The 19,274-nt window shown below is 52.0% G+C and overlaps 1 protein-coding gene across 2 annotated transcripts; it reads right to left on the bottom strand.

The window, feature by feature from the left end:
- Positions 1–1,170: 1,170 nt before the first annotated feature.
- On the bottom strand, positions 1,171–17,186 carry TPM4 (tropomyosin 4). Of its 2 annotated transcripts, none has more exons than XM_039243298.1 (8): positions 16,955–17,186; positions 12,212–12,345; positions 9,968–10,085; positions 9,425–9,495; positions 8,421–8,496; positions 6,759–6,821; positions 6,604–6,673; positions 1,171–2,604 (listed from the first exon to the last, which is right to left on the bottom strand). In XM_039243298.1, the coding sequence occupies exons 1-8, from the start codon at positions 17,084–17,086 to the stop codon at positions 2,522–2,524; spliced, it is 747 nt and encodes a 248-aa protein (XP_039099229.1). In that variant the 5' UTR covers positions 17,087–17,186; the 3' UTR covers positions 1,171–2,521. The 2 variants fall into 2 exon arrangements, with proteins under 2 accessions (XP_039099229.1, XP_039099230.1); XM_039243299.1 differs by lacking the exon at positions 1,171–2,604 and adding an exon at positions 5,309–5,592.
- Positions 17,187–19,274: the final 2,088 nt, after the last annotated feature.

Raw genomic sequence — 19,274 nt, forward strand, 5'->3', positions numbered from 1 at the left:
TTGTTGCAACTTTCTCTTCTGTGCGCTGGCCTTCCGCATTATTCTCTAATCCAGAGTTTGCTCTCTGGTGAGTTCGTTCTAAAACCTTATCCAATACCCATTGGTGGTCTGTCGGGATCAAGTCATCACCATCTGGCCTTAACCTCGCCCTGGGTTCCACATACACTTCAGGGATTGGGAACTCCCCGAGACCGGAGATCAATTTAACAAAAACCGAACACTTCTTTCTGCCAAGTGCGAGGCTCCAGATGGACTACGACAGTATGTGGAGATTAACTGCAGCCCAAAGGGGTGGGCAGGAGGGAGAGAAGGAATTTCAATCTACTGACGGCAGGGCATCTAGAGGATACTTTATTCATTGACATTCCCTGTGCCTACCACCGAAGCAAGCTCACAGCACCCGCCAAATGTTGGATTAATATAAAGGAGATGTTTTTTAATTGCACTTGGTGACAAAAAATTGCACACGTTTGACTTTCAATTCTCTCTGATTCCCTATCCCATCAGATCTTGAGGCAGCCATCAAAGCAATTCTGGTAGTGAAACTGGAGTCCTTATCGACACTTTCTTCAAGTTACCTGCCAGCCAGTCAGCGGTCCTAAGACTTCTTCCCCCAGGTCACTTCCTTTTCCTTCCATGGCAAGCACTGCCTGGGATGAACTGAAACCTCTTCCTAACCGGCCTTACTGCCTCTAGTCTACCCCCCATTCTAGACCTTCCTGAAAACGACTCAGTGGATCTTCCTAATGTGTTTCCTTGTTGATTAGTCTTCAGTGGCTCTCCACTCCTGACCAAATTAAGTTCAGGCTCTCATCAGTATGGACCAGTTTACCTTCCAGCTTTCCTTTCTTCCTTCCTTTATATATGCAACACACAGAAGCCTTAGGCAGGCAGGGACCATTTCCCCGGCTCCTGTCACATGTATTAAAATCCTAGTTATTCTTCACAGCCTGGCTGGTTATATAACAAAGGACAGAACCTTTTGAATTACTGAGGCCAAGTGCTCTCACCTGAATACAGAGCTAATAATCCTCATCTCATGGTATAAAGCAAATAACATTTGGTCATCATCTTGGCACCATTATCTTTCCTTTCCATCCTGCTAATATTCGCTGAACCAGAATACCTTATATGACCCCCCCCGACACATTCTAAAGTTCACACAAGTGATAGTTTATGTAAAAATTTATTTGACCAAAATGTAGAAAAAGTGATACTATTACATATGATACAGTTGCAAGAATCTAAATGAAAAGTGTGGGTTTTATTCAATTGCACAATTTGCTAGTGTACCTTCTGGGTAGTGTGATGCTTAATAAATAGGAGTGAGGGGCAGAGGATTTGGATAAGCTAGAAGCAGGGTGATTTTTGTCAGAGTTGTAAACTTGAGTCGGCCCCCACACTGCCGGGGAATGTGGAATGTTTCGTTTCAGCTCTGAGATGTTACCCAAGAAAGCAGAAATACAACAAAGCCAAAATGCAGCTATGTCTACAAAATGCTCCATATCCAGTTTAATCAGGAGTTTCTTGGTCTTTCATTAACTTGGTCCTGAAGAAGGAATTAAAGTCCTATGTAAGGAAGTCTTCAGTGTGTTATTCCCTGAAGTACCCAGGAGAGGAAGCTAGGCCCATTACTTTATCTCTACTTTGCTGTCAGAGAGGCCCCTTCTGCCCAGTAGTTGTTAGCACTGCTCAATTATTGAGGGCACAGTCTTTTTGATAAGACTTCTCTGAATAAGACTGAATTCTACCACATTCATTCCTGCAAGGCAGATGGTATCAGAGCAGACAAGCATGGGTCATTCCTGGAATAAGATATCTGCTCCTCAGAGAACTTCAGAATGAAAGAAACATGGAGAGGAACATCAAGGACCTATCCAGAAACTATTTGGGTGATTCTTAGAATTATTTCCCAAGCATTCTCATGCTGGCTGCTCCGAGGATGTTTGTTCTGCATGGTGGAGTGTGGAAAAGAGCCAGGATGATTAGGTTAATCTGTCTACGGTTTATGACTTCCCACAAAGCAAGCCCTCTTCCCCCTCCTCTCTTTTTTTATGCTCTGGATGGAAAATCCCTACCCACTGTCATGTGCTGGTCCCTGGCTACCTGTCGTGTGAACAGCAGTGGTCCAGAAGGCTATGTATTCTGTGGCCTTTTAAGTTGACTGATGACTAGACACTGGAGTCTGTGAACGTATAGGGCTGTCTATTCTCCCAGGAACCGAATGCCCTCAGTCTCTAGGAGAGCATGCCCAGTATGAAATACCCTGCCTACCTTATGAATAAATGCAACTTAAAGATAAAAATAGAGCTGAAAAAGCTGGTGCCATTCGAAAAAAAGAAGGAATTAGATTTAACTGGTGCTCAAAGCTTCTCTGATACAAAATATTTGGTCACGTATTCATAATTTGCTTGACATTTCCAGCAAAGCGCAGATTCAAGAGCAAAAGAAACTTCTTACAAGAGAAGAGAAAGACACAGAGCTCTGAAGTTTCTGTTGGAACAAGACTCTTCTGTTTTGGTTATATACAGTTAAGTTCGTTTAGTGTCTGGTCCAGTGTCTGATGTAAGCCCACATTCTCTTCTTTGGCCTGGGCAAGTTTTTCTGGTGAGGATTAAGAATGGGGGGGGAGGGGGAGAAATTAATAAGCATCTAAAATTCTGTTAAGCAAAAAAAAAAAAAAAAAGTTTCTAAAACTCCAAACTGCCAGAGTGAAAGTCATAGCAAAGAAAGTACTTCACATTTAATTATAGCAGAACACTGTGGAATAACAGAGTTCAAGTATCAAATATACAAGTCAGACAGGGTTTTAAGATAAACTACAGAGTCTTCAACTAAATTTGAATTTCAGGTAAACAACAAATAATGTTTTAGTACAGGTATATCCCAAATGTTGAGTGAAATACATTAGGCGAAAAAGTTATTCACTGTCTATGTGAAATTCAAATTTAACTGGGTGTCCTGGGTTTCAATGTGTTAGATCTGGCAATCTAGAGTTAGAACACCTGGATTTAAGCCCCGGCTGTCCCACCAAAAGAAGCCATTTAACCTTGCTAAGTCTCAGTTTCCCCATGTGTCAAGGATAACAATAGCAACGTGTGGTGTGGGAATTATCATAAGGAGATAATAAATGAGAAACGCTTTAGAACTTCTGAAGAGCTACACAGACGTTAAGGCGTTATTCCTAGATATGGGAAGCAGTACATTTCCCTCCTAGTGCCCGTTTGGTAGCCTTTGGTAGGAAACTGAAATCCTGAAACCCATTTTTTTCCTTCACAGCTTCTGGGAACGGCCATATAAATTCCAGGCATAATTGTGTTTTGAGGTCGGTGTGTCCATAGCAATGTAGTCAAACCCTAGATAAACGCAGCATGACTAAAATCTAAGTCAGGCTACAGGTGAATTATTAAATGACCGTGCTGATAAAATAAAAAATTTAAAAACTAAAAAAATGAGACGCCATTTAGAGCTATGCGTGACAGAGCTCAGGACAGAACTGGTTTGCCGTGAGTGATATCGTTAAAATACTGGAGGAAAGTAAAATGCCTCATAAAACGTGATACGATCAGCTTGGAAATTTTCAGAAAGGAAAAAAAAAACAGCTATAGATGGCAGTTTTTCAACTACCACTACTGAGCCTTTCTGACGAGGCACTTCGGACTTCAAGTCACTATGATGTGGGCGGATTCTGTCAGAAAGGAACAGTGACCTGGGCCTGACTAATCCAGACGGACGGTGCCAGGCCCGCGGGAACCCCTTTCTCCACTGTCTCACTGAATCCCCACCAATCAAGACATCACTTTTGTCTTGCAGAAAAGCGAAGTGGCACACGCAAGGTCCTGCGGCTGAAATGGCAGGGCCGGAATTCAAACCCAGGTCTCCCCATGACTGATCCTGACCTCACCTCGCTTCGCCACTCAGATCCCCTGGCATCTACTTTGGCGTAGGTCTGAGCTAAGATAACAGGTGGTGATAGATTTCTGTAGGCCTAATCTCTATCACTGAGGTCCCACCTAGTTGCTTAGTTAAGCTGAATGACTGGATAAGCAGGGCTGCAGTTATTTCAAAGGGCGGAGGCTACCTATGTCTGGAAAAATCCCAGGAACAAATTTACAGAGAGGGAAAACAAAAAACACCCACCCCTTCATAGTCTATTCTTTCCAGGGGCGGAAGTACGACGGTGTGTGAGGGGCGTGGCTTACGCAAAAATTCAGGGTGGAATGACAGGACACCAGGGAGAGGCTGGGGGTGGAAAGGTGTAGATCGTTTAAGGGAGTTTTATTTTGGAGGGATGAACGTCAAGAACCCACCTGAAGAAGAAATTACAGGCTGAGGAATAAGCTATAGGGACAAAAAATTGATCTAATTGGAGATTTCCTGCCACTCCCAGGTCCAAGGGGCAGTCTAGAAGACACACTTGACATCAACATGTCAGCGTTTCTGGGATAATTTATGGCGGTGGGGGGTGGAGGGTGTGTACAGAAGAGAAGTGGATCAAATATTTGAAATTTGGATTCTTAGGGAAAAATCTATGAGCTTTTGGTCACCGTAAGTGTGACCTCTTAATACAGTCTAACCATATGATCTCTCATCAAACCAAGGCAAGGTTCCTGGTTCTACTTAAATCAAGTATGAGGAGATGTTAGCATCTCAGGCAACTCTGTGTGGAACCCAGGAATGAGTCCTCTCTCTATTGTCTGGCTTTCCAGCAGCTTCTCCCTTTCCCTGCTAAGGGGATGCTCTTTAATTCTTCGTATAGCTGTTTTCTAAGGGCAGGGTACAGAGGTGAGGTTTCCTGGTGAACTTTCTCCCAGGACTGAGGGGGCTGGATAGATGGTCCATGAACAGTGAAGACCTAGGGAAGCCTAGACACCATTCTCAGAGTGTAACACAGAGGACACATGTGAAAAGGCGGAATAAGGAGAGCACAAAATGCCATTGCCGCTTTTTGAATCCGTAGATCAAACCCCATTCAAGAGCAGCCTCTTTTTAGACGCGAGCCTGCCGGTTCTTGCACGTGCTGCTGACTCTATTAAGCTGCTTAAGACACGGGATGAGTCTCCCTTCAAAAACAATCTCTATTTAAGGAAAAACTGCTATCGGCATGCAGCTGTCATTCAGCTAGCACATATTTGAGAGCTCATGCCAAACTGGCTTTTGTTTTCATATCTTTGGAAAAGAATCATGCGGGCATCACTTTCTTTTTGAAACGAGCTCTTCATCGGCGCCACCCACTTTCTGTTGTAGCCATGGTCAAGGGCATCATCACAGCTACGGCTCAAAAGCGGCAAGGGGAAGAACATGAAAATGAGAGGGCCTGGGCACAAGGAGTGCCTGTCTTTATTCAGTCACACAGTCACACAGTCACAGACACAGCAGAGGAAGGCTTTTAAGACCAAACCAGGAGGCAGGACACTGGAGCTTCGAGAAGCCCACGGGATGGTAGGCACCACAGTGAGAAGGCAGACTTCCATATTGCTAGGACAGAGGGTGGCACCCCAGCTCCCTCTTAGAGAGAGGTCATGTCGTTGAGAGCATGGTCCAGTTCCTCGCTGATAGCTTTGTACTTGAGCTTCTGAGCGTATAGCTCGTCTAGAGGGCGGAGGTCCCCAGGGAGAGAGTTCGGAAGAGGTACGGGGGACAGAACGTGAGGGTCGGAGTGGAGTGCCACAGATGAACAATGACAGGAAGGAAACAAAAGTGAGAAAACAAAGCATGAACTAGAAGAAAGTTGTGTCCTCTGTCAAACTCACGAGAAAACAAAAGATCAATGCAGTGGTTTCTAAGTGGTTCCCTGCAGGGGGTTGGCCGTAATGAGCCTTTGAAAGAATGGGGACTAGAAATGGACACAGCTTCTAACCCCAACCTCCCGCCCCAGGTTATTTCTGACTTTCAGTGATGTCACCCAGTCCAAAGATTAGACTTTGGAATGGGGGATTTTCCCATATATGGAAACCTCACCTCCCAAACCAAACACTGGGACACACGGTCTGGGGAATGAGTTCTGTACCCCTTCTGGGTCGGACAGACGCTTTTAGGAGATGTCGTTTGAATCCCAAGATTCTGGAATTTCCCGGTTATTTCATGAAAAACACGGGACAGAATTTTTTTTTTTTTAAGTTGGAACTCTTCAAGAAATTCTGGGATATGTGGGCACCAGACTTGCAGACTGCAGTCTTTATTCAGTTTTTCCATTCTCTATATGTCCATTTTCTCATACTGTGATAAGCTCTGAGCTCTCTGGGAGAGAGCTTCCGTAAAAATGTGAGGCATTTAAAAAATGCAAGGCATCTCTCAGGACCGAGCAAATTGAAGGAAATTCTAAAGACCTTTAAAATCAGCCATATTTGGGTCTCTGTAGTCCCTTGTGGAGTGGACTAAGCGTGAGCATTTCTACTTCTTGAGAAACAGCACCCGAGTCTGAATTTGACTTGCACTGTCCTGGTCCCGTGCTCCAGACTTCCGGGGGTGCCATCACCCTGCCCTTCACTTTCCCGAGGGGAACAAAGCCCAACTCAGCCCCTCCACACGTTCCTCCCACTTGCCAGCAAACTGTCGCGCAGGGGGAGGCAGAAAGAATGTGATTAAGTGGTAGTTTCATACCTTCCAGGTCATCAATGGTCTTTTCCAGTTTTGCAACAGTTCTCTCCGCAAACTCAGCACGGGTCTCAGCCTGGAGGAAAGGAAGGGAGCCGCTGTGATTGCTTCAAGACCAGCCACGAGAGAAACGTGAACTAGCCGGGTACGAGCACACTCACCTCTTTCAGTTTGTCGGACAAAAGTTTAATTTCTTCTTCATACTTATCTTCCTTTTCAGAATACTGTGGGAGAAACCAATATGGTGCTTTAAAAAAAGCAGGACCAAAAAAAAAAAGAGAGAGAGAGAGAGATAAAGAGAGAGAGAGAGAGAGAGAAAGCATAGAAGAATGTAGGTTCTCTGTTCCTCAGAGAAAAGCGTGTGTTTGAAGCGCCACGAACACGCCCAGGAAGCCAAGTGGAGGCGGCACCTTTCCAGGCAGAAGAAACGGGCGCAAAACTCAGGATGAGGTTGTGATAAAGATGAGGCACATGAATGAATGGAAATACATACCATGAAGAGCCCTCCCCAGTTGGGCTCCTTGGTTCCCAGCCCCACTTCTCTCCCAACTTTCCCCAAGTGCTGGCCGCTTCCCAACCACCTCCTGCACACTCTCCAGCCTCCCAGCAGCCAGGCCTTAGGCCCCCCAGCATGGAATGTTCCTTTCCGCGTAACTCCATGTCAGAAGTGATTTTTGTCTAGCAAGTCGCAAGGCTCAACTCAGATCAGCACTCGTTAACCTTTATGGCGGCTTGCTCTGCTGCTCGACCTCCTCAGTCCCATTTAACAGATGAGTAAGGAGTCACAGAGAGGTTAAACAGTCTGTCTAGGATCACGTGGCCAGGAAGCGACCATGACTGGAACCTGACTCTGGGCTCTGAGTTCCTGGCAATCATCATGCTTCACAGCCCTTTGAAGCGTCACCTGCGTGTAACACATTTCCCAACCTTCCAAGATCTCTCTGTTCGGAGTCTCAATGCACCTTATTTCAGGGCCAGTCTCTCCTACTCAAGTACACTCTGAGCCCTTCAAGGGCAGAAGCCACAGCGTCACTGTAACGGCTCTCCCCACGGCCCAGGACGGCAGATGTAAGCTACATCCGCTCCTCAAATATCTTAGTATCCGTGTTAGTGCTAATGACACGGCTCTAAACAAGACAGATAAACTCCTGGTCCCTAAAACCTACAGTCTAGCAAAGAAGGCATGTCATTAATTAAGACCAATGTGATGAATCATGTGATAGGAAAAGAAATAGGGGGGGCTACAGCCATAGAGCTGAGAAACCCCTAACCTAGATGTTCAATGCAACCAGAGGGCACGGGGGGGGGGGCGGAGGGCGGGGAGGAGGAGGAAGAGATGAAGATGGGGAATGCACAGGGCAGGCCACAGAGGAGTGCGTTCGTTGTGCCTAATGTGTTCTCTCTGGTAACGACTGCCTTGGGTACGACTTCAACCTAAAAAGCCCAATTGCACCTCTTCTACCAACTGCTCCACCTGTCAGAGAGAGAGTCATTTTGAAGGATCCAGGGAACTCACGTGAGATGGGGCTCTGTATTTCTACAATTACGCTCAGCTCTCGCCAGGAAGTGCCTGACCAGGCACCAATCTCATATTCCTTCTCCGCCCGTGTGGAAGGCGGCGATGAAGACGGCACCAAGATCCCACCGAAGGAGTCCAGCAACCGGACACCTCTTTTTATGGAGGGAAAGACCGTACCGCTGGGCGGAAAGCTACTGTTTGCCAACACGGGTCAGATCCCTGATCCCCCGGGGCATGCTCTCCCGTGCTCCTTGGGGGAAGAAAAGAAAGTCCAACAAACCACCGACTCAAGCCAACCACCAACCTTTTCAGAGGCAGCCTCGAGTGACTTCAGATTGTTAGTGACGTTCTTGAGCTCTTCTTCCAGGTCGCCACATTTTCTGTGCAAAGACAAAGGGATCTGGCGTCCTATCCAGCCTTAGAGCAAGCAATTCCCCTCAAAGATTTCAAAAGGGAGGAATTCCCGCTGCCTAGGGCCCCCAGAAGGAATGCGGAGAGCGGGAGAGGAGATGTTAATGGCTTTTTCTGAGCTGCAGTGCCGCGCACTTATCAAAACCCCGTTGAACCTGGCAAGGGCACAGCAGGTCGAAGGGTATTTGGAAGGTCTGTAAAGCACTCCTGGGCTCTCGCCAAGGGTGAGGCAACTGGGACTGGTGAAATCTGTGACTGATGAGGCTGACTCCGGAAGGTGGACATGGAGCGCGGGAGGAGAGCGAGCAATCAGTCTGCACCCAGCACGCTCAGGGAGGCGAGCTCAAGAATGGATCTGCGAAACTGGATTCCCCTCTCTCAGCGTGGCGGGATGCTCCGTGGAGCTGGACGCCTCACCCAAGGCCAAGGGGAAAGACTTTTTGTTTCCCCAGAGCTTGAGCGACTGTGGTCAAGCTTCTCACCTTTCCTCCCCCAGGAATGTGTCACAGCCAAACAAATGACATCAGGAACAAGGCAGTGAAACACGACAGGGACGCCTGCCCTTCCGAGGCTGAGCGTTCTCTTAGGAGATCTCTCCTGAGATCTCCTCTCTGGACAAATGGGACTTCCGGGCCAGAAGTCTGCTCCTGCCTGTCTCACTCCTATTTCCCAATACCTTTGTGGGAAGAGTCAACACGTAGGCGAGCACTTCCCAGGGCAGTAAGAACAGACACTCTGTCAGCCGCGGAGGCGAGGGGCAGGGGCTGAGCTCCGCGTCCCAGATGCCCCTCCACTTGGCTTGAGCATTGGCCTTACCAAGTCGGGGTCAGTTCCCAGAGCAACTAACTCCCTCCCTCCCTCCCGCTCCGTCCCTCTCAGTCCCGCTCTGCCACTCACAGTTCAGACACCTCTGCGCGCTCCTCCGCCCTCTCCAGCTCGCCCTCCAGGATGACCAATTTACGAGCCACCTGCAGACAGAAAGGACCAAATGAGACCCCAGCAACCACGGCTAGTAGGATGCCCCCACTGCCCACGCTTGCAGGCCATCTGTGAAGACTCGGGCCCCTGGAGCGAGGCAGACAGGAGGGGAAGCAGACCCCGGGGCCGGCAGGAGAGCAATGGGACTTTCGTGGTCCCAAGACCCCCGCGATTCCCAATGTCGGCCAAACTGTGCCAAAGCACCCGGCTATGGGACAAAACGTGACCTGACACATTGGTCTCCCTACCAAGTGAGACAAGTGTCAGAGAATTCCCCAGGACTCGCTGGCATTGCGGAAGGCCGCTTCCTAGCCGAGCGGCTATCTCTGGAAGAACAGATGTGGACGCAGAAGGACAGCGGACCCCACCAAGGGCTTCCTTCCGGTGGCCCCCGGGGCAGTCCCTACCGCAGGTCCACATCCTCCCCACTTCCTGGAGCTGCCATCCGCCAGTCCTGCTCACCTCCTCGTACTTGCGGTCAGCTTCCTCGGCAATGTGCTTGGCCTCTTTCAGCTGCATCTCCTGAATCTCCATCTTCTCCTCATCTTTCATGGCCCGATTTTCTATCACCTTCATTCCTCTGCAAGGAGCGACCTCATCATTAACCCCCAACACACACACACACACACACACATACACACAGATTGCCACTCTCGTACCCCTCAACACACCTGTTCAACCAAGAATCTATGCTCCACACAGGAGATTGCAGACGTGTTACTCACTTCACCTTGGCCTTAAACTTCACAACCACCCCATGAGGCAGGTACCTCAGCCCTCACTTTACAGAGGAAGAAACTGAGGCATAGGGAGGCCAAGTTACCTGCTCCAGGTTGCAGAGCTAGGGAGTGGGGGAGCCAGGATCCAAACCCTGGTGATCTGGCTCCGGAGTCCTATCCCACACGCTCCTCGCCGACTAGTAACAAGAAGCGCCTATACATCAACGGTTACCACCATTGATAAGAGGTCTGGGCCAGCGTGGCTGTGGGAATGCCGAGTTCCGCTGCATGGGGGGGGGGGGGGGGGGGGGGAGGGGTGCGCATGTAAGTATCATGGGAGACCTTCCAGAAGAGAACACAGGGAACCTCAGGAAGGTTTCAAAAACAGGAGTAGATGGAAACCAGACGGAGGAATGGACTGCAGGGGGAAGACCAGGTAGGAGGCAGGTACTAACAAGGTGAGGGGTGAGGATGGCCTGATCTGAGGTGAATACGTTACATTTGGAGAGGACAGTGCCCTGGGGACAGCTGGAAATCTACAACGCGGCTGGCTTACTAGGAAATGAGCTCATGCCAGCCCGCGCTGCTTGGAGTGCATGAGGGAAGCTCAGATACCCTGAAAGAGGCCAACCCAGGACAATGTACTGATGTATGTCATGCCTGTCCAGAGTGGAGGACCATATATGTCCTGCTGTTTAATAAATACTTCCATTCAGGCCGTCACTACCATTCCTCACCGTCAAAATGCCCTTCACATATGTATAGAGCCTTAACCTCAGCGTATGAGCGTACTTGGAAGACCTCTGCAGCTCTGGAGAGATCTGTGACCACCTGCACAATGTGTGCCATACGGCCATCAAAGGACTCGAATCTAGACCCTCCAGTTCCCAAGTATAGCATTCTTTCTATAGCCGTCCCCAACGAGGAGGTCACCAAAGGCCTCTGGTGACATGACACAAATTAAGTGGGTTTGGTGAAGTCCTAGAAGGAATACATCTGGCCAGACTGGTCTGACTGAACTCCGGCAGCAACTCACACAGGCCCCAAGGCACAGCCTGGGGCAACTTGTGACCGGACCCTTCCAGCCTTCCTGGCGGCCGCAGCGCAGGCTCCGCGGCGAGGGTGCCCACGTTTCCCGTTTGGGCGCCTGGCAGAGTCAATTTCCAAGGCTCCCCAAGTAGCGATGAATCTCTAGTTTATGGCCACAACAGCACAATCGGAAATTCGACCTCTGGGGGAGTTTACAGCAGGAAACCGGGGTGGATGGGCGAAATGCGAGCCCTGGTGAGATCGTGTGGTAGATGCACAATGACCACTGGCCCGGCCCACACCATCACCGCACAAGGAACCCATTTACCACCACGCAGAGACGGCTGCTTCTGCGAATTACACAATCTGCCCTCAGTCCTCCAGAGCCCGCGCCAAGGCATGCAGAATTGTCCCCCGCTCCGGAGGACAGGGCATCCCGCCGGAGGCCCGAATACACAGTGCCTGCCACAGGGGTGAGGGCACTGTCCGCTGAAATGCACGCATGGCGCAGGTCTGCAGGAGACCCTGGTGTAAAGCTGTCACTGCCCGGCAGCACGTTAACGCACATCCATGCACGTGGCCCATTTCGAGTTTTCTTTTCCCCTCCCCCCCATTTCGTATCTGGAGGACACCAGCACGATGCACGGTGGCTTTCAGAGGACAGACGAAGCAGCACTCTGCATATGGGTCGCCAGTGACTGTCATACTTGCAAGTCTTACAACTACCCATTTTTTAAATTTTCCCTGCCTTTCGGGGGTCTTCTTCGTAAGCACCACGATGGCAAACGCCCCTACGCGGCGTGCCCGTTCACGAGGCGCTGCCGTGCATGCGCACGTCCGCGTACGCATGCGCGCCTACGTCACCCACCCCGCGTTCAGCGTCGCCCCCGGAACCTGGGAGACGAGGCACGCTTCTGAGAAGCAAATGCCGATGCCACCGGGCGGGAAGCGTCCTCACCTCTCGCTCTCATCCGCGGCCTTTTCTGCCTCCTCCAGCTTCTGCAGGGCTGTGGCCAGTCGCTCCTGAGCCCTGTCCAACTCCTCCTCAACAAGCTGGATGCGTCGGTTGAGAGCCGCCACATCCCCTTCGGCCTGGGGAGGTCAGAGGAGCAGCCGGGTTAAGAAGGAAAAGGCCGGGAGGCGCCGGGAGTCCCCCGGGCGCAGGGCACTCTTCCCTCCGCTGACACGCGGCCCCCGACCGAGCCCACCCGGGAACGCAGCCGGTGAGGGACGCGCGCTCTCATCCGGAGAACGTCAGTTTTCTGTATGGTCTTCCCTGAAAACGTTCGGGAACATCCACCGCTCAGTGACAAAGGTGTGTGTACCCCAGGCCAGGACGGGCGGTCAAGTCAACGCGGAAGACAGAAGAGTGTACACCACAGGAGGTGACAGGACTGGGCTGGCCTCTCTGGGGTTCACGCTGTCCTATAAAACCAGCTCCGGGGGCACCTGGGTGGCTCAGTCTGGTCAGCGGCTGACTTCCACTCAGGTCCTGATCTCACGTTTGTGAGTCAAAGCCCCACGTCGGGGTCCCGGCTGGGGGTTCGAAGCCTGCTTGGGATAGTAGTCTCTCTCTCTCTCTCTGCCCCTTCCATGTGCACTCTGTCACCTCCATGGCAAGATAAATGCAAGAACACCGTCCTGAATGAAGTCTGGGACAGAGATGATGGACAGAAAGATGTTAAGGAAGGAAGGAAGGAAAGAAAAGCTGGTTACCGGCACGAAAGAGAAGCCTGAACAGGAATACTGGCTTTTCAAGGTATTTTCGCCTACAAGGAAGGGAATCTGGTGGCGTAAGGAAAAGCAGAAACGCCAGGCTCAGAAGGTGCCAGGGCAGAATCCCGGTCTTGCCCATTTGCAGCCCTGTGGCCTTGGGCAGATTGCTTCACTGCGCTGAACCGCCCCCGCCCCCCCCCCACCGGAACCGAAGGGTGTGGCAGTGACTACCTGGCATGTGGGAAGTCCCACGAAAGGACACCTCTTACAGCCATTTCACCTCACTTAATCCTCCAGTGTTTGAGGGGCACCTGGGTGGCTCAGCCGGTTAAGTGTCTGACTCTTGATCTCTGCTCAGGTCATGAACTCCCGGTTCGTGGGTTCGAGCCCCATGTTGGGCTCCGCCCTCTCAGCGAGAGCTTTGGGATTCTGTCGCTCCCTCTCTCTTTGTCCTTTCCTGGTTCTCTCTCACTGTCTCTCTCAAAACTAAATAAACTTAAAAAAAAAATCCTCCAGCATTTTACAGCGGGGAAATGGAGAGGTCCAGTTAGGTGAAGTAGTTCTGTTCAATGTCACAGAACTGGTGAGAAATAGCCTCCTCCCTCGCTGAACCTGAGTCCTGGGGGGCTTCCAGGCCAGCCACCCTCAGGAAGAAATACTGAAGAGTCGGTGAAATTTGACTCAACTGAGGGAAGATGGGTTAAGCTACCCTGGCTTCTTCATATCAAGACAAATAATCTCTGAATGGGGGAAGGCCAGAAAAATTAGCAGGAAATCGCTGCCTCCCCTCTGGATTTTTTTAAAAAAATTTTATATCAATTTGTAGTATATTTAGTTTTATTTTATTACTATTTTTTAACATTTGTTTATTTTATTTTTTTTAATGTTTTATTTATTTTTGAGAGAGAGAGAGAGACAGCATGAACAGGGGAGGGGCAGAGAGAGAGGGAGACACAGAATCCGAAGACAGGCTCCAGGCTCTGAACTAGCTGTAAGCACAGAGCCCGATGCAGGGCTTGAACCCACAAACCGTGAGATCATGACCTGAGCCTAAGTCAGACGCTCAACCGACTGAGCAACCCAGGCGCCCCATCATTTGTTTATTTTTGAAAGAGACAGAGTGCAAGCAGGGGAGGGGCAGAGAGAGGGAGACACAGAATCCAAAGCAGGCTTCAGGCTCGGAGCTGTCAGCCAAGAACCCGACACGGGGCTTGAACCCACAAACTGTGAAGATCATGACCTGAGCTCAACTGACTGAGCATCCCAGGCTACGTCCGCCCTGGCCCCCTGAATTTATATAGCAAACAAACAAACACACACACACCAAACAAAAACCCAAAAACGGAGTAAAAGAATGAAGTCAGAGATGCTGAAAAACACAGAGAATCAGGAAACTTTTCTCAGCTCCAGTCTGTTAGCAGATGGGCGAGAAAACTCCCACAGGTGTTTCTGATCACAGCTTCCTCTGAAACACCAGTTTGGTGACTGGGTTAAAACCCCCAATGAACTATTTTAAGAAATTCACCCACCCCTTCCAATGAGTGGGTGCTTTTTATTCTTTCTGATAACATGCATCTTTAACTCCTTCAGCAACGGGGCAGGAGTTGATTTTTTTTGCCCCCAATAGTTTTTTTTTTTAGCACATTAGCAAAACCTCATTATCAACACCACTACCTAAAATTCCAGAACATTCCCATTGCCCTCCACCAAAAGACACCCGAGCCCCATCAAACAATTAAGGAATTGATTTTAAAGATCAAACAAAGGTGCCTGACTCATGAATTGTCTTTAAAAAATAAAGCCGAGGCTTTCTTTATGGGGGGAATCCTGAATCCTGAGAACCATGCTTTTGCCACACTTTCAACCGCCTGGAAATGAAAGAACCCTGATATATAGGAGGATATACATCCATCCATATATACGTATTTTTGAAAAACTGCTAGTCACTGCTAGTCATTTCGGGCTCCACCCCTTCCTGCAATCAAAGCTTCTACACTCTACAAAGGATTTCCCTTATAAGGTAAAAGAGCCTTGCTAGATACATGTGGCAAAGGAACAGGAAGATGTCGGTTAATCACACAAAAATCTAAACGAAACCAGCTGTCGGGAGGCAGACCCAGAAGTCTGCCACACGCCGGCTCTTGGTTTTCTCCACAAGACTGAGAAGGGTTTCTGGGTTGGGTTTTTTTTTTTTTTTTTGGTCTTTTTTTTTTTTTTTTTTTTTCTGCCTCTGGGCTCAGTTCCTTTGCCCAGGAACTTTTCTTCCGATTTCCCCATCCTGACCCAGAGGAGCATGCTCTGAAAAGCGAACTTTTTAAGAAGTCCATAACTTTCCAAAAACATCTTTCCTCCCAACTGGACCGTCCCAGGTCTTGGCTCCAGGCTGAGGGCCATTTTTAAGCAGAAGTAATTGTCCTCCAGCGAGATGACTTGGGATGAGATCAGAGGGAGGGTTATGGCGGTTCCTTGTGTGAAAGAGGCCAAACCGGCTACTGTTTGCAGCTCGCACCAGGTTTCTGAGGCCTCTTCCCGCCAGAGCCACTCTTACAGGATTCAACACTGCCACTCCGGCCAGCACTGAGGCCGCGAGCGGCTCCCCTCCGGACTTGACAATACACATGGCATCGTTTCCACTTCTGGGGTCCTCACCCTTGCTCAACACTCCGCTTTCAGGGGCCCCGGGCTTCCCTTCCCGCCCTCTCCAACTCTTCTGCACACCTAACTCTCTCTTCCCGACAAACCCTTATTCTGGAATAATAAACGCTCAACTTCCATTTTGAAGCCTACCCCACCGAACGGCCGCTTCCCGGTGATGCCCCCACAACAGAACACTAAACCCCTCTGGTAGGCGAGCTTTGTTTGTACCCCTCCCCTCCATCAGACTGTGAACTCGTCTGAAGTTACAGGGAGGGGAGAAAACAAGCCCAGGAACTGAGCACCTACTATGCACCAGATGCTCTGCAGGGAGGTTTTACTCCTGGGAGCCTCCCAGCTCTGCTAGGGGGTCGGTACTGTCACCGCTGCTTTACAGATGGGGAGACCCGCTGCTCCTAGAGTTTAAGTACGGGACGGCGTTACAATCCAGATCTCTCCCCGGCCCCAGGAGCTGCCACCATCTCTGCCCTGCCCCGAGGGGCGGTCAGAGGAAGCAGGGAGGGCGGAGAGGGCGCCTCCTCGTTGAACCCCTTTATCTGTCCCCGGCCCCGCAGCATGGAGCGAAGGCACACAAAACCATCTTGGGTCGAGGGCCCCGAACTAACATTCCTAGGATCCTTTGGGAAGGCGGGGTCCCGCGGCCGTTGCTCGGCGGCCGTTCCCGCAGGGACCAGCTGGGGAGGGAAAGGCCGGCGGCTCCGGGCTGAACTTCCGCCCCCCGCCGGGAGCAGACACGTCGCCGCCGCGCCCCTGGGAACAGCTGGGAAAGTTCAGCTGAAGCCGGGAAGCAGCGTTAAGAAGGGAGAAAGTGCGACGCCCCCCCCCCCCCGAGTCTGTGTCGGCTAGTCCAACCCGAGACAATGGAAGCTCAATGTTTCCACTCTCACTTCCCGCTCCCAGGTCCAGTCGTCGGTCCTCCCCCACCCCACCCCCGGCCCGGGACCCCGGCGCCAGCCCGGAGTCAGATGGCAGCGCGGCGCGCCCCCACTCCCCACTCCGGGGTCGTGCATCCTCCCCGACCCCATCCCCCTATTACTCGCCGGGCCAGCCACGCCCGATCCGGATGCGGCGCCCCCTCCCCCGTCCCAGGCCGGGGCGGCACGACCGCGGAGGAAGGGGTCTCAGCAGCCCACCCGGGGAGGCCGGGGGGAGGCGGGGGTGCGGGTCCGCGATCCGGGAGCGGCCGGGCCGGAGGGCGCGAAGGCGGGCTAGCGTGGGGGAGGGGGGAGCGGGCGGGAAGCGGGCGGCGGCGCGCGGCGAGAAGGGGAGAAAGGGGCGCGCGCGGGGCCGCGGGGCCGGGGCTCGCCGGGGCCGGGGCGCGGGCTCTCACTTTCTCGCGCCGCTCGCGCTCGCCGTCCAGCTCCCGCTGCAGGCCCTGCGCGCGGTCCTCCGCCTCGTCCGCCTGCTGCTGCAGGGCCTGGATCTTGCGTTTCACCGCCTCCAGGGAGTTGAGGCCGGCCATGGCGCGGAGGCGCGGGGGCGCACGCAGCGGGCGGCGGGCAGCGGCGGGCGCGCGGCTCGGCTCGGCTCGGCTCCGGCGAAAGCTGCACCAGCCGCGCCCCGGCCCCCGAGCCTTTGCCTGCGCCGGGGCCGCCCCCGCCTCTCCCCGCCCCCCGGCCCGGCCGCCGTCGGGGCGATGAGGTCACCCGGCCCGGCCGCCGACGTCAGCACCGCTGGGGGAGGGCCTGACGTCGGCACCGCTGGCCACAGCTGCTGGAAAGTGCCCCTTTTCGGGACTTATTTGGAGAAAGCGCCGGAGGCACCGCCTTCTCCTCTTCCTCCTCCTCCTCCTCCTCTTCCTCCTGGCGCTGCCCGCCCGCTCGGCCGCCCGGCTCCCCGGGGCTCCTGCCCGGCCCAGCCGCGGGCGTCCCCAGTACTGCGCACGTACGTCGGAGGCTTTCTTCTCCGTCAGCTCCAGCTTCTCCTGTGCGTCCTTCAGGTTCTCGGAGTATTTCTCCAACTCATCCTCCGTCCCCTTCAGCTTCTTCTGGAGGTGCGTCAGCTCCTCTTCCACCTGGGGACAGATGGGGGGGACGCGTCAGCCTGGGGGCCACGTGCCCGTGGCGCAGGGGCGTCCCCCACATTCACAAGCCTTCTCTCTCCCTCTGGGCCTCAGTTGCCTCATCTGCAAAACGGGGATAACGATCCTAGGCACCACTCAAATGCTACCTGTTAAATATGATTTTTCACATTCTTCCCATCTCCTGGGACCAGCTGTGCTGATCTTTTGGTGGGGAGGGGAGGGTCCCAGATACTCAGAATCCGTCACAGCTTTCGAGAAACAAGGCCGATACCATTTCCCAGGAACACACGTTCGGTTTTGCATCTCAGTTTCAGGGGTGCGGCCTGCTCGTGACCCCCCCGCTCCTTAGGCAGAAATAGGAGTCTCATACTCTGGGCCTGGATGATCCCTCAAACCGCATGCTGCCTCCCTCTAGTTCTGACCCCTGCACTGACAGCCACTGTCGGCCCTCCCCCTGCCTAGAGCTGCTATGGCTCCCCATTGCCTAAGAGAGTGATTCTCAGACCGTCTCACAAAATACTCTGGAAGATTGAAGGGCTCAGACTTCCCCCCACTCCTGTACTTGGGGGTCTTGGCTAGAAAAGAGATACCCCCTCAAAGACCATTTTCTTCGAAGGCAACAGTTAAACCTTTAAAATTATTGCTCATCTGGCTTATGTTCATTTTAACTAAAATGTCCCCTCCATTCCCCGAATTTTGAGTTCTTGTTTATCCTGGGAGCCTTGCTGCGCTCTGGGCGCTCAGTGTGAAAAGCTCAGGGCTGTGGGATACATACCAGACCCCCCCCCCCCACCTCTCCCTCTCCATCGGCCTCCACCACACCAGCCAAGAGTCAGCTTTCTCTGTCACCTCCAGGCTGTAGCTTCCTCCCCTCCGCCTAACTCTGGTCTGGGGTGGCCAGTCGAGCTGGCGCTTTGATCTGACTTATGTCCCGGGTCGTGTCCACGCTCTCAGGGTGGGCGGGAGGCTCTCACCGGGCCTCTCACTTCATCCTCCTGCTTCCTCTTCCCAGCAGGAAGCCCAGAGAGGTGGAATGACTTTCTCCAGGTCACACAGCACAGGATTTGAACCCACTTCCGAACAGGCCCTTAGGCCAGGCCCACTTCCTTACATCCCTTTCTGACTTCCTTCTTTTCTCCAACTTCCCGAAGAAGGTGTGTTATAAAAGCTGGTGCGACTTCTAGGTCAAGCTCTGAATCTGATCTGGGTTACACACTCACCCCTGAGGTGATGTCTAATCACCTCAGATGCTGTGTGTGTGCATGTGCAAATTCATTTTTTTTATGTCCATTTATTTATTTTGAGAGAGAGAGAGCGCGTGCAAACGGGGGAGGGACAGAGAGAGAATCTCAAGCCGGCCCTGTGCTCCATTTCACAAACTGTAAAATCTGACCTGAGCCAATATCAACCAATTGAGCCACCCGGACGCCCTGCATGTGCAGATTCTTAAAAGGCCCCCTGTCCTGTCCTCAGGGCCACTAAGTATCCTGCTGCTGAGTAGGGAATTGGGGAGGGTGACGGCAGCTCAAGGCCATGTCAGGGTCTGTGGGGCCTAATCTTGACCTTCAGGCAGTAAGCCCAGAAGCCTGGCTCCAAATCGCAGCTCTGTGATACCCTGTCCCCATTT

Source organism: Hyaena hyaena, unplaced genomic scaffold (assembly GCF_003009895.1).
Source record: "Hyaena hyaena isolate Hyena2069 unplaced genomic scaffold, ASM300989v1 scaffold_227, whole genome shotgun sequence".
NCBI lineage: Eukaryota > Metazoa > Chordata > Mammalia > Carnivora > Hyaenidae > Hyaena > Hyaena hyaena.

Coding starts and splice junctions, on each gene's coding strand:
- TPM4 (XM_039243298.1), bottom strand. CDS start 17,086: ATGGCCGGCCTCAACTCCCTGGAGGCGGTGAAACGCAAGATCCAGGCC. Junction 9,496..9,967: donor CTGACCGCAAGTACGAGGAG/GTGAGCAGGACT, acceptor TTCTGTCTGCAG/GTGGCTCGTAAATTGGTCAT. Junction 6,674..6,758: donor TGTCCGACAAACTGAAAGAG/GTGAGTGTGCTC, acceptor CCTTTCCTCCAG/GCTGAGACCCGTGCTGAGTT.